Source organism: Pongo abelii, chromosome 8 (genome assembly GCF_028885655.2).
Source record: "Pongo abelii isolate AG06213 chromosome 8, NHGRI_mPonAbe1-v2.0_pri, whole genome shotgun sequence".
NCBI lineage: Eukaryota > Metazoa > Chordata > Mammalia > Primates > Hominidae > Pongo > Pongo abelii.
Genome location: NC_071993.2, coordinates 111,616,286 through 111,631,078, shown reverse-complemented (window position 1 = coordinate 111,631,078; position 14,793 = coordinate 111,616,286). Strand labels below are relative to the sequence as shown.

Genomic DNA, 14,793 nt, shown 5'->3' with positions numbered 1-14,793 from the left:
TAACATTGAGGTCTAGGCCATGACTTTGGCATAGATGAGTTTTTGGCACAATGGGATCTGCTTGTCAACCAGCCCCAGCAACCCAGTGTTCTCCAATGTTCTAGAAGCTACACACTTTACTCACTTCCCTCAAGAAGTCTCCCTTGATTAGCTGTGAGTTGTATCATGGATGCCCAATCTGAGAGAAGCTACTCTTCATCTTTCTGGATCCCTTAACTCTCCATGCAATAAAAGCCCTGTAATAATGTTAAACTTATTCATAGCTTATTAGTGTAATCATCTAACGAATATGATTCTGTTTCTATTACAAATTCTGAGTATGAATTTCAAGAATACAGGTCCCCAGTTATTCACTTCTAGATCCTTTTCAACATCTACTTTAGCACGACATAAAAGGTAGACATGGCAAAAACTCATTGACTGGGGACATGAACTATGGGAGGTGGTTGAAATGAGCATCTTGATGAGAACTGGGTTCTAGCCAAGGCCTTGCCATCAGCTCACTGGGAAACTTTGAGCAAGTGCCTCCTTCCTCTGCTTCAACATTTCCATCTGAAAATTAAGGGAAGGCCCCTTCCAGATATAAAAATAATAACTAAACTAAAGTATCTTGAGTGCTTGCTACAAATGGGTCAGGCACTTCTTTTAAGCGCTCTGCCCTGTACAGTCTCACTTAATTCTTACAACAGCCCAAGGTAGAGATACTATATCATCACCCCCTTTTCTCAGATGAAGAAACAGCAGAGAGGGTAACAACTTGCCCAATGTCACACAGCTATTAAGAAACAGAGGCAGGACTTGAACCCAGGCACCTGGCTGCAAAATCCATGATCTTATTTAGTATGTGGCCTGTTTCAGGTTCCCAGTCTATCTGTTCTCAACAAATCCGGAAGAGGATTGCATTCATGATGAAATCTCTCCACAAATACGAATTCACACAAGTTGTACCATACACCCATACTAAATAATCCCACAACCCAATAGAAGCCTTGATTATCCTACATAGCTTTATTTCCAGTTTTTCCCCTAATTAGGTTTTTTCTCTCTCCAATGCATGCCAAGTAACAGTCCCCTACTTAGCCAAGGGCACAGTTTTACTGACCAAGAACCCTGCTGGCCCCACTCTGCTGCAGGTCCCTCTCATCTCAACCAAGCAGGGATGGCTTCCTCTGATTCCCTGCATGCACTCAATAGCAGAAAACAATCTGTGCAATCCTGAGGTTCTTAGACTCCATTATTTTTTCCAAATTTACTATAGAACATTTATTAGTGTACTATAAACAACAGTATTTCCATAAATAATTAAATCCAAACTACACTGATCAAAATAAATGAGCAAAATATTCCTGGTTGTGATGTAACCAGGCTTGATTCACTCACTAACTTAAATAACAAGGTGACTCACAAGAGGCCCCCATTAACAATGGTTAGTAAGATACAGCTTGTCCGACATTAACTAGCTTGTTATTCATTGTCTGCAGCCACCGCGGTGGATGGGCAGGGTGACTATAGAGCATGGCCCCAGAACAGAAGGAAAGAATCTATTCCCAAATCTCTCTGACTAGCCTCATATGATACCCATCCTGGGGCCTCAGTCTACCCTACCTATAAAATGGGCACCTCACCAGAGTGAAAACACACAAATCCTCTTAGAAGGAAAATGCTCTATTAACCTGAGAAGAAAGGAGAAAAATGGGTGGGAAGAGGGGATGGCTCTTCCAAGAGAAAAAACATAAGCAGGGTCCAAGGTCGGCTGCCACGTTTCTGTCTGAGCCTCATCTCCTCATCTCTATCATGAGTGATTTGATGAAGACAATTCCCAAGTGCACTTCCAGCCTTGACATTCTGCAAGTCTCAAATTCCTGTAGTATGTCCCACAGGGATCCTCTCTTCTGTGAGCTCATAGCCTGAAACGATCACTTGACAATTAACCACATATCACCCCATGGCATCTGTCGTCTTGTCATGTGTTATTTAACTTTACAGAAGAGCAGTCTCACATCCAAAGCATGTCAGCACGACTACGAGGCAAATGCTGTCTCATCCTTCTTTGTCTCCTCTCCATCACACTTCTACCAACCCCACAGTTTCTAGGAGAATGCCACATACATAGGAAACACTCAGAAAATGGATGAATGTCTTATGGGGGTGTCCATCTGATCTTTGAAGTGCATGAGAAGCCAGGATTGTTAACTAGTCCTTATTTCTATCCTCTTACTAAGTAGCATAGAGATCCCTCTGAATCTTATGGTAACATTCATACATTAAATAATACACCAGTTGTCTAAACTCAGTGTTATTAAGAGACAGTGTTAACCTGCTACTTATCTTAGGGCAAAATGATCTTCTTTCCTCTCCTCTTACCCTGCAGCTAAGGCACGGTCCAACTCCCCAGGTGAGTTCAGTATTACTGAGCTATGTACTACCCTACGGCACATGCTGCCAGGCATGGAGGAGAAGAACAGAACTCACACTTGATGGTGATTGGAGGGAGGGGGTGCTGTTTTAATTATTTCAGCTCTTACCCTCAAAACACTCACCAAATAATATAAGACTAAAGTAAGTACTAAACTAAATATGACCAAATGTGTGGTGCATTCTGCAAATTCTATAAACAAGTAGGGGAAAAGAGAAATAAATGCTTCCAAGGAAAGTTTCACAGAGCCACTGAGTCTGAATGTTGAACTGAGCTATGAATAACAGGTGCCCTTTCATCAAGAAAGAAGGGTACCCCAAGTGGAACAGACCTCAAGGTGCTTGGGACAATGAAGGCGCTGCCCCGGCCAGAATGCAGGACTCAATCAGGGAAGAGTCAAATCCAAAGTTGGAGAAGTAGACCCGGGACATACATAGCCTTGAATGCCAGGCTAATGGACTCTGGATCTGAATTTAAGAAACCAAAGTTCCTCAAGCCAGAATGTAGACACACCAGATGAAACACTCCTGGCTACAGTAGCTGTCAAGTTCTGAAATCATTGCTATCCCAGGCAACAACAATTTCTAATTCCTTTATAGCTTCTGCTTGATGAGACTTGAGACTGTCTTTCATTCACTCAGTCAAACATTATCAAGTGCCAACCATGTGTAAGGCAAAGCTCCCTCATCTCCAGTGACTACCAACAAAGTCAGAGCCCTATCCAGAGCCTTTTCTCAGTTACCCACAACACCAGGAGAATAAACTTGGTTAGCCAAATTCGATCCATCCCACAGAGCCAGTTCTGCTTACCAGAACTGCCTAGTGACCCACTAGGCATTCACATTCTATATTTCCCACCTCCTCCTCCACAAGGCCTCTTTTCTCCTTCAAACTTACTGCAGAATCATCCTTTGACATTTTCTCCCTTTAAGGGAAGTATCTCAAACCAGCCAAGAGGCCAAAAAAGGCAGAAAGCAGGAAATCAACAGGTAGGTCAAGCCACAGGCCTTAAGTGACTTAGCCAATCTGTACCTAGCCTTGGATAAACCACTAGTCTCCAGCCAAATCTTTCTATCACAGAGTGTCTGCTTTGTCGCACCTCTCTGCTCCTTATGAGATGATTCAGGGCCCACAGATCATCCAGTTCCAGGATTCCTTCACTGACAATAGATTTACACAGTCCAAGGAAAAAGCAATTTTCCCTTCTGTCCACTGAGCCTTCCTGCCACTGAAGTCACCAACTCCCTTTCCCTTAAATCCAACACCACTGGAGAAGCCGCTTCTGGGCATTTCTTCTTTGCCAGCTACAAAGCAAGTTCCAGCCACTGCATTTCTGTAATCACTAAATCAGACCTCCCAATTAAGGAGTCTGCAACTTCTGCTCACCTTGGAAATCACTGAAGGATCTGAGAAGGAAATCACACCCTGTAATCCAGCCATCAGAGAAATCACAGAGCAGATAAATAACCTGTGCCCAGCTCCTCCTCTCCCCACGGCCCCTCAGACCAACAATGACCAGGAGCAATTAGTGCTGTTATGTCCCCATGCATTTCCCAGCTACATCTCAAGTGAGATGGTTTCCCCATGTAATACTAATTGAAAACAATTTTTTTTTGGCAAAACCCTGAAGAATGGCTTCTGTGGCAGGCTTCTTTATTAAGCCTCGAAAAAGGCAGAATGCATTAAGATATTGTGACACAGGAACTGTGAGCAGGGACGATGAAGACAAGGCAATCCAGCCAAAAGCTATTTGAAAAATCTGTTTGGGAGCCACAATTAGATGATCCAGTGAGTGAAATACAATTAATGTGATCAAATCTGTCACTATTTTGCACATTAGGAGTAAATATTTTAGAACACAGTCCAGCTGAATTAGTTAAGGGTAGGAAATCCTGCCTGGGATAATCTCTGTGTTACACCTACTGGTATGCTCAGGGCAGGGTGATCTGGGAGGGCCTAGAAATATCAGCATCTCCCCATTTCTCTTCACCAAGATGCAGTGTTGGGCACATTAATTGAGAACTACCTGGCAAGTATTCCAAGCAGACACACTGCAGGGGCAGCAGCCTGCAAATTGCTGCCACTTCGAGTGCGCTGCTGGAAGGAAATGAAGATCAATGTTAGGGCAGATGCAGTGTTTTCACCTCGGCACCAGGAATGGGGGGCCCCATGAAGGGTTAATCCAAGGAGGAGGGGGTGTGGAGAAGTGGACTGTGCCTTCACAACTTTCCACTCTCCAGAGCCATTTGCCAACTCACTGAGCAAGCAGGGAGGCTTCTTCTTTCATTTGAAGGAAAAGGACAGAATAATGTGTTTTTCTGTTTCCCTGTAAGCCACGGGGACTGGGCTCCCTCTGGGTGTTTGTGAAACACTCTCTAACCCATTAATCACCAGGATTCCAGCTGGAGGCAACTGGAGAGAAAAAATAGCAAATCGCTCCTCCAGAGTAAAGGCTCCAAGGCCAAGTCCACTCACTTTCCAGCCAGAACACCTGGCAGGCAACATGGTCAGAGGTGGTGCCCAGACCCCATGCCCTCCTGATTCCTTTGCCCAAAGCCAGTTGCACTCCTTCTCCTTTGCCCCCAAAGCCATCTCTTCTCAGTCCTGGGACCAAGGCAAATACCCACCCGAAGCCTTGGTCAAGGGTCTCCTCCTGTACCCTCAACCACCTGGGGCACACACTGGACCAACGGGGTGGGCTGAGGGCCCTTCTCCTTCATGTCCCACCCTGCATCCCTGACTGTAAACTCGGTCAGAATGGAGTTCAATTTTCAATTTCATAGGGTTACTGAAAACGCTCCCCAAAAGGGAACTCATATCAAGTAATCAGGTGCATCAGAGACACTTGGAAGAAGAGCAAGGAAACCCTCATTGTGTTAAAAATTAAACTGGTGGCCTCCTGAAGAAGGACATGTCTAATACTCCAGAAGCCAGAAGAAAAGATAAAATTCTCTTTCCATGTCAGAAGAGCCTGGAGCTAGGCCCCATGTTCTCTGTTTTATGGACATCTCCCTCCACTTTGAAACCAATGATGAAAGAATCTTCCCAAAGTGTTCTCATCCCCATCACTCTTCACCCTGTCTTTTATTTACAACACCTTCTTTTCCTGCCATCAGGAAAGGGGGACAGGAGAAAAACCAACTGGGTAAATGTTGCTGAAACTGGTTTCCCAGTGACTCTCCAGGAGATTTCCTTAAAGTCTCAAAGACAGGGCCATGTGAGTATGCCTCTCCATCTTCTTTACAGAGGCTCACAGACCTGATAATCAAGGATGTCTCTCTCGTATTGCCTACAAAATGTGGTCAGAAAAGACAGGTCCAGCCTAGGGGCTAAAGAGGCAGTTCTTCCCCAGATTGGAGAGAGAGGACAGTGTGTGGCCCTACATCCACCTGTGGTGCTCTTGCACGGGCAGTAAGGCTGGCCAAGAGCACAACCAATAAGTCCCTGTGGGCTGTTCATACATTGTCCAATCTCATTGCTGTCACCAAGGTCTCCAAGCCCAACTGCTCCAGTCCCCAAGCCCCTTTGGCCGTCATTTGACTGAAGAGTCATTTCCCCAGGGAGCACGGGCCAGACCTGCCCCTCACCTCTTCTGCTGCACAACTGCTTTGAAGATGAGCAAAGAAGGCCATGCACAGTTAACTGCTATTTGCAGGAAGCATTTTCTCTAAAGTCCCATCTTCAGAGGCTTTGTAAATACTCAAAAATAATCCTTAAAATAAAAGCAGAGACACAGAAAAACTCTTCAGGGAGGGTGAATTTATATTGTCCTAATGAGGCAGTAGTGAAGCCACAGATGTAAAGACATTACATCCTCCTCTTCCTAGGATATATTTACTTCCACACATCCTATCCATCCATCCATCCATCCTCCTCACCAAGTAAGAACCCCCCAACACACACACACACACACACACACACACACCCTAATTATCAAACTAAAATGAAGTTGGGATTCACAACCCCTGCTGTCAGAGAATCAACCCTGAGGTCAGAGAATCTCCCCCCAGCACACACATATCCAAGTCCTCTTGGAAGGGACTTGGAAGTCTTCAATCACCCAGCCCTGCAAAGGCACACATTGTCCACCCCTCTCGCCAGAGCTGTCAGCCCGAGGCTATGGGGGTCTTCATCCAAGGCAGATGAAGCCCGCCATCGCGCTGCTGCGAAGCTGGTCTTCACTGGTCCTTCAAGCCCAGCATGGGCTACCCAGGCTGGGCTGCCCGAGCTGTGCATCATTAGAAACCAAGAAATCTGCACTTTGGTATTGCTTATGTGCTACCTTCTGTGGACCCCTCGCTTTCCTCTTATTAGATACCCAATCCTGGACATCCCAGGCTCTGTTAAAATAAGGCAAAAATTTCCCAGAGAAATTTTTTCAAACACCGGTCATGAAGAGAAATACAAAACGGCAGGGAGTTGCGGGGTGAGTTCCTATCAAATCAATTCCCCAAGGCTGCTTGTACAGACACCCGTCATCCTCCGCCTGGAGCGTGCACCCTACCCAACGCCAGGTTCTGATCCGAACCATGGAGCCAGAGAAGAGGAAAAGATTTTCCAAATCTGGCTCAGGTAGGGACTGGGGGAAGGAGGGAAGTGGGGGAGATGGTGGAAACCTGTCCCTCGCCTTTTCTTTGCTTGGCTGCACAGCGCTGGGTGCAGGCGAGGTAGGGGGAGCCCCTCCGGGCACGCGCTGCGGGCCGCTGCTGCTGCCAGGCAGGCGCGATGCTCAGTCCGGCGCCCAGTCCGGAACGCCGGAGTCTGCCAGACCGGGCTCAACGACGCCACCTCTCGGTACATCCTTGTCCAGGAGAACCCGGTGGCGGGGAAAAGCGGGGGGAGAGGTGTGCAGGAAGCTCAGGCACCCAACTCCGCTCAGGGAACCGTTTGTGGCGCAGGACGCAATGGTGAAGGCGAGAGTTTTCTGCTCAGCGACTTCCGTGTGCCTGTGCGTGCGTGAGGGCGAGCGGTGTGGCATGGGCGCTGGATGGGTGTGGAATTTCGCTTCACGCTTTAAACTTTTTTTTACGGCCTCTGCTACGGCTTTCCAGGGCCGCTCCCTGGACTTTGAAGGAGGAACCGGGGTTACCTGAAGGCCAAGGCTGGGGGCCGACTTGGCCGAGCCTCCTTCTTGGGCTGGAGGACTGCGCGCCTGGAGCGGAAAGCAGCGACCCCGAGGCGAGCAGGAGGCTGCGAGTTCGAATGGCCTTCCGGGTTCCCTTTCGCGTGACGGGAGCGGGGGAGGGGGGGTGGGGGTAGGGGGAGCCCGGGCAGTCGCAGGAATCGGTCTGTTCTGCGGCTCCCGCCCCAAGTCAGCCCTTTTTCTCATCCAAGAATTCAAGCACCCCGCAAAGAGGAAAACTGACCCTCCAAGCCAAATATGGGAGAAAGTGAGCATAGATCCCTCCCCCACTCATCTTTAAGAAGCCCCTTCCTCCACTCCCCTCCCGGGGGCCCGAAGCCTAGGGTCTCCAGTAAACAAACGCACACAGCGTCTAACAACAAACTCCGTTAACCTGTTGGGGGCGTGGGGGGAATCGGACAAACCTGTTATCTCGAAAAGTCGAGTCGTCCCCCGCCTCGACCCCCGAGCAACTATCTGTCCCTCGCTCCCACCCGCCCCCCGCGATTCCCCTTCGGTGTCAGGAAACAGGTGGACCCGCCGCCGGGTGGGTACTCACGCTGCTGTTGTGTCCCGACCAGTGCACCATGGCTTGGTTGTGGGCCGAGTCGCCGGTCAGCGCGAAAGAGGTGCTGGGCAGCCGGAGGTCTTCAGTCGCCGACCCCCCAGCCCGCGGCGCCTTCACCTCCTCCCGGGAACCCTTAGCCAGGGGACGGCTTCCTCTGGAACCATCTGCCGGAGCAGTGGCCCAGGCGTCCCCGCGTTCCTGGGTGCTTGGGGGCTGCGCCCGGCGACTCCTCCTCGCGCCGCCAAGCTTGGCAGGAGCTGGGATGCCCCGGCCCCGCCGCTCGCCTGCCGGCGATGTCTCTCCGGCTTCCACCTGCATCTCACCGCCTCTGCCGCCGCCCTGCTGGGGCAGCAGCTCTGGTCCGGCCCGGCGCCCCAGCACGGCGGCTCTCCGCGCCGTCGCCAGCTCCTCCGGCCACTGGCTGGCCACTGCCCGCGGCGAGAGTGGAGACAACGCCGGTGGCCGGGAAGCCGGGGCCGCCGGGCGTCCGGGACCGCCTGTCGCGTCCCAAGTGATCTCGGCGCCTGCCAGGACCCACGTCGACAAGAGTAGGAGCCCCGTCCGGACAAGCGGCGTCCCCGGCCAGCCTGCGGGGCGCTCCGTGCGCGCCGCCTCCATCCCGCTGCGGCTACCGCGGCTCGGGCTGCCGAGTGTGTGGCGCCCGCCGAGGTGCGGGTCCGGCGCGGGGGGTGTGCGCGCGCCGGCGAGCGAGCGAGCGTGTGTAGGGGGAGTGGGGAGGGGGCGGCCGGGAAGGAGGTGGCTCCGGCTGGCGCGCCTCGCCGGTCCTCTCCAGTCTTCCCTCCTAGCTCCCGCTCGCCCGTTCTCTCGTCCAGAGGGTGATTCCAAACCCGAGGAAAATTAATAATTGCCCCTTCGGTGCTTTCTTTCTTAAAATCAGATTCCCCCCATTCCTCCCCACTGAGTTCCTCCAGAAATTTGGTAAAAAGGAGTAATCAAAGGTAATAAGAAAATCTTCTTAAAATATGAAAATCAAGCCGGATCCAGGAGGGGCCGGCAATAGACCCCAATCCCGAGTCTCTCCGAAATCCAGCCTCCAACGTGCTCCCGGCGAAGAGTTGGGAGCCGCTTCTGGACGCGTTTGGGGGTTTACTCTTCGGGCCTATTATGAGGGGCGGGAGATGGCGCGCGGGGAGGGTACAGGGGTCTCGGGGGAGAAGGAGGAGGAGTTGTGTGCTCAACGCCAACTGTTTGCGTTCTAGAGCCGAGGGGGAGCCAGGTGCCTCCGCGCGGGGAGGCTGCGCACGGAAGCCAAGCGCGGGATGCACCCGGGACTCTGCTCGCTGCTCCCCGGCCCGGCCGGCTCCCGGCCAAACCCCGCCACCCGAGGCCTGCGCCCCCGCGCGGGGGCGTGGGGAATGCGTGCGTGCGCGTGCGTGCGCGCAGGCAGGCAGGCGTGAGGCGAGGGGTTCGCAGGGGGCTGGCGGGCCGACCGGGCGCTGCCGCGTGGGGGCACCTGGCTGAGCCGGGCCGGGAGCGCGGCTGGATGTGAGGGGGCGCGCGGTTCCGTGCGTGCGCGTTTGCACGAGCATGTGTGCGTGTTAGTGTGAGCGATGGCAAGTGGGGCGGGGGCGGGAGGTGTGCGCTCGGCTTTTGGTAGCGCGCGGATCACGCACGGGCTGTGTTTGCATTTGCAGGAGCCTGCGAGTGGTCAAAGAGGCAATGCTGAGAACCAGGCAGGCCGCTCTCGGCAGCCCCCTCCTCTTGGCGCCCCGAGCACCCACGGCCCCCACTACTAGCGGTTAGAACCTGATAAAGCCTCCTAGGGGATGAGGGAAAAGAGGCGGAAGGCCCCGGTGGGATCGGGGACTTGCCAGATCTTCTCGGTTGAGGGATGCTCCTTGCCCGGACCTCCCGACCAGAGGTGGGGCGAGAGAGTAGTCGAGATGTCTGCTCTTCCAGGGAGGATCCAGACCTCATTTTGCTGCTAGGATTTTGAGGTCGTGCCCTCACTCTCCCCAGTCCGTTTCTGAACGGACTCAATTGTTTCCAAGTGTCGGCCGCCAGTTAAGAGGGTACTCGGGCGGGAGCCGCGTGGGCTTATCTGGTCCCCAATCCGCGACTGCAGGAGTGTAGCCTGCGCGCTTGCTGCAGCTGAGACCCTTCGTGACCGTAGGAAGACGGAGACTTTAGGTGGGCTGAAGGGAAGTGAGCTAAACCCAAAGACGACCTCCAGCTGCGGTTTACAGGCCCCAGGACATGTGGTGTAGCCCGCCGCCTCCGAGAAGCCCCTGGGATTTCTGGGGGTTGAAAAGTCTGAGACTAGAGGAGCTAGAGGAGGAGCTATTAAGAAAGGAGCAGGCAGGAGGGAGGAGGCTTAGGGAGAGAGAGACAGCCTCCAGCCCTGCTCTTCTCCTTCGGGAGTAGATAGAGTTCCTCCTCTCTGGAAGATGGTTAAAGTGGATCGAGAGTGAGGGGAATGCGCGGAGAGGAAAGAAAGGTGAGAGGAAGGAATGAAGGAGAAAATAGAGGGAAAGGGGGAGAGGGAGAAGAGAGGAAAGACAAGATGAAGGAGAAAAGGGGCGAGAGAATGGTGCAAAAGGAAGAGGGAGATAGAAGAGGAGGCGAAAGGGCGCCAGGTAAGAGCCAAGAGGGCTGGAGGAGGCAGAAGAGGCGCCTGAGAATCTAAGCTGGCCAAGGAGGAAGACATCCAGCGATTCCCGAGAGCCCCCGCCCTCTTGAACTTGCCTTTCCACCCGGTGCCAAAATGGCAATTAGCAGCGGGGAAGGCTGGGCCGAAGAACCAAGCCAGCGACAACGTCCGGCCCAGAATGGGGCGGGTCCTGGCATCTGTGGGTTTCCAAAGACAGGGCGTAGCGGGTAGTCCCAAGAAAAGTTCCAGCGCCGCAGGCCCAGGTGGGCGCGGGACCGGGCGCTGGACGAGAGCCGGCCATCCGCGAGTTCCCAGCGCCCCTGCCGGAGGAGGCCCGGCGCTGCAGCCCGAGCCGAAGCTCGGGATTCGGGAGGGACGCGGTGCTGCTCTTCTCTTCAGGCTCTGGGCGGAGGTGCCACAGTATTAGAGATCTGGGCGGACCCGAGGCTCACACAGCCCGGAGGAGTGTGGTCTCCCAAGTCCTATGCGCCCTGGGGAGGTGCACCATCCGGTCTCCGCAGCTTCCCGCGGCCTCTGAGCAGGAGCAGTCGGGTGCAAAAGAGGCAGACGCTCTGAGAGGGGCCTCCTTCTCTCTCTCCTGTCTGAAGAAGGCCCTACCCAGATGGAACCCGGGCAGAGCTGGATCCTTGGGATGGGCTTGAGGAGATGTAGCTTAAAAGCTTTTGTTTGAAAACAAACAAAAAAGGAAAGACTCCCGCAAGTGTGACATTTTCACATGCCTCCTGCACCAGTCCGTTTTCGTGGCCTTGCTCCCATCAATTATAGTCTTCTTCCACCTGCAGCCTCTCCCTCCTTTACCCTTTGCCTGAAAATCCTTGCCCTCAGCCCTGAGCTGCCTCTGTCCCCGCCCCCACCCCCATCCCCCTGCCTCCAACCCCCTGCTTCTGAGTCCCCATTAGCCTTCTCTAGTGCCCAAACTTCTCCCAGTAGTTCTCACCTGTACCCACAGTATCCTCTTCCTCACTCCTGGACTTTTTGCAATTTGACATCTGCTTTTAGGCGACTCAGTCAAAGGCCTACCCCAACACGCCTGACAGCCTCACTCAACAACCTCTTCTTCCTGCATGTGTAAACTTGTCCCATCTGAAAAGGTCTCCTTTGGTCTACATGGTACCAGGATCTTCTGGGTCCTCCCTGGCCAGCCTCAGTCAAGCTTGTCTTCTTTTATCCACATCTTAAATTCTGAGCCCCAACCTCCATCATTTCCCCCAATTCTCCGTGCTTGGCTCTCATTCTGTTTTCCCTTTCTCCTTGTCTGAATGAGCCCAGTGATCAGGCCCATTTCTGTCCTTCTACCGTTTCCTGCTGTTGACTCCTGGATCTACACCTTCACCACATCCCCTCTTGAGCTTCACGCCTGACTTCCTCATTGCTTCATACGTGTTATGTGTTCACCTTGAAACCCATATGCAGCAAAACCTAAAACCATCACCCCAACATCTTCTTAGTCACCTAGACACTTGACTTGCAAGCTTGACTCCCTCTTTTGGATCCCCACACCCCTAAAAACTCTTGTCTCGTCCTATTTTTAAAAGCCTTTTTTTTTTTTTTTACCACTCCTCTCCTGTTCATTCCTAGAGCCACTGCCTTAGATCTGACCCTCAACATCTCTTGCCTAAGGTTTTGCAATAGTTTCCTCTCTTCTCCTGGTCTTCGTTTCTTTCCTTCTCCTAGCCAGCCTCCACACTGGCACCTTCAAATAGAAATGTAATGTAAGCCACATAGGAAATTTTAAACTTTCTAGTAGCTTTATTGAAATAAAAAGGAACCAATGAAATTAACTTTAATTTTTATTGAACTGAAGATACCAAAAATAGTTTCAATTTGTAATCAACATAAAAATTATTGATGTATTTTTACATATTTTTGCACCAAGTCTTCAAAATCCAGTGTGTATTTTATACTTACAGCACATTTCCATTCAGACCACCCACATTTTTTCACTACCACATTTCACAACCACATGTGACTAGTGGCTACTGTTTTAAACAACACAGCTCCACACTGTTGACAGAAATAGCCTCTTAAAACATAAGGAAGATTATATCATGAATTGCCCTCCTCAAAATTTTTCAACGACCTACCATTTTTATAAAATCCAAACAGAATGGTATCCAAAGCTCCATGTACTTGCCCCACCTCCATGAACTTTCTTACTGTATTTCTTAAGCCTTGAATGTGTCCTCTGCCACAGTTTTCAACATGGAAGGAGCTTCATGGTAAGAACCCTTCTTCATGGAAGAATCCTCTTCCATGGAGCTTGCCTCCACAGCCTCGTAGTACTTGTTATTATATCATTATTATCACCATCATCATGTCATCATCAAATTCTTTGTTTTCCTATAAGATAGGAGCTGTCCCATGTCAATTTGGAACTTAAAAGAGAGGACTAAGGTTAAAGGGGGCTTCGATTTCCCTTGCTGACATAATACCTACTTCAGCTGGGAAAGGCAGGTTGAGAGTGAGGATTAGCCCTCACACAGTCCCCATAGGGTTGGCAACAAATGCCCACTGGGAATGCATTTTCTCACCAGGGCTTCTGTCCCTGTTAAAAACAACTGGAGAAAGCAAACTGTATACTGTAAGTTATCCATGAGATTACACTAAATGTCACCCAAATAAATCTTTCCGGTTGCTTTTTTTTTTTTTTTTTTTTACCATCACAGTGAAATAACACTTTGGGAAACTGCTTCTTCTCCCTGACATCACAAATACACACAGACACATACAGACACACACACACACACACACACACACACACCCTTACCCTTCCAGACCCTCAATAATCTAATAGATATTTTGCCATCAGCACTCACAGCAGGCACAGATAGAGAAGCATTCAAATGATGCCTATTTCCTTTCCTTTTTTTTTTTTTTTTTTTTTTTTTTGAGATGGAGTCTCGCTGTGTCGCCCACGCTGGAGTGCAGTGGTGCAATCTCGGCTCACTGCAACTTCCGCCTCCCGGGTTCAATCGATTCTCCTGCCTCAGCCTCCTGAGTAGCTGGGATTACAGGTGCACACCACCATGCCCAGCTAATTTTTGTATTTTTTTTTTTAGTAAAGGCGGGATTTCCCCATGTTGGTCAGGCTGGTCTCAAACTCCTGATCTCAGATGGTCCGACCCCCTCGGCCTCCCAAAGTGCTGGGATTACAGGTGTGAGCCACCACGCCCAGCCCTATTTCCATATTTTATAAAATGTTCAGCACCTCTTACATGAGGACCTAAAAGCAAATTTCTCTTAAAACTTGCATTTCTCCTGTGAAACTGACATCCTTTCTTAAAGGCTCTTTTAACTGGCTCTGTCTTCTCACTTTGTCTTCCTCTTGTCTCAATAGTCATGCTGAGTACCGAGTTAACTTGTTCTAATGGTCTTCAGTCAAGATTTTTATCCTCTGCTCCCTTTTTACTAAATGCTGTTTTCATTGTTTGGTACTCTTTGATCTTACTATATCTGTATATTTTTGATAAGCCACTTCACATTCTTTTTAGAACTAAATAGGAAATTAATTAATTGATTAACATCAAACAACAGTCTACATTGTAACTCTCTGAATTTCTAAGGAGGCAAATGATTATGAAACAAAACCTGAAATGCGGACAAAACCAGCCAGATGATCACTGCAATTAGGACTTCCTGTCACTGTGTGTCCGTGAAGTGTCTGTTTTGCTCAATACTGTATCCTTAGCACCTGGCCCAATGCCTGGCACAGCGATGACCCTCAATAAATGTGCAATAAAAAACAAAACAGATGAATGTAAATAATAATACCTCCGCTGCAGCTACTAACCACCTGTTCTTTTTAGCATGTCAACTTTCTAAAGAGGCAAAAGCTCTAGGACTTGATTGACACTACTTTCCACCACACCTTATTGCATGGTATCAATGTTCTTATTGTAAGCCACAGAAAACAATTCTCCAACACAAATTTGGAGAAAATTATCTTATGAAAAGCAGCCGGGCATGATGGCTCATGCCTGTAATCCCAGCACTTTGGAAGGTCAAGGCAGGCAGATCACTTGAATTCAGGAGTTCCAGACCAGCCTGGCCAACAT

At 50.4% G+C, this 14,793-nt stretch overlaps 1 protein-coding gene across 3 annotated transcripts in view; it reads right to left on the bottom strand.

Moving 5' to 3' along the window:
- The window catches only part of SORCS3 (sortilin related VPS10 domain containing receptor 3), a 631,492-nt gene extending 622,051 nt beyond the window's left edge, over positions 1-9,441 (bottom strand). For 2 of the 3 annotated variants that reach the window (XM_054522833.2, XM_054522832.2), the window contains exon 1: positions 8,098-9,441. In XM_054522833.2, the coding sequence (XP_054378808.1) occupies positions 8,098-8,724 (627 nt within the window). In that variant the 5' untranslated portion in view covers positions 8,725-9,441. The remainder of the gene's footprint in view (positions 1-8,097) is intronic. The other variant, XM_024253734.3, reaches the window with a different exon arrangement.
- Positions 9,442-14,793: the final 5,352 nt, after the last annotated feature.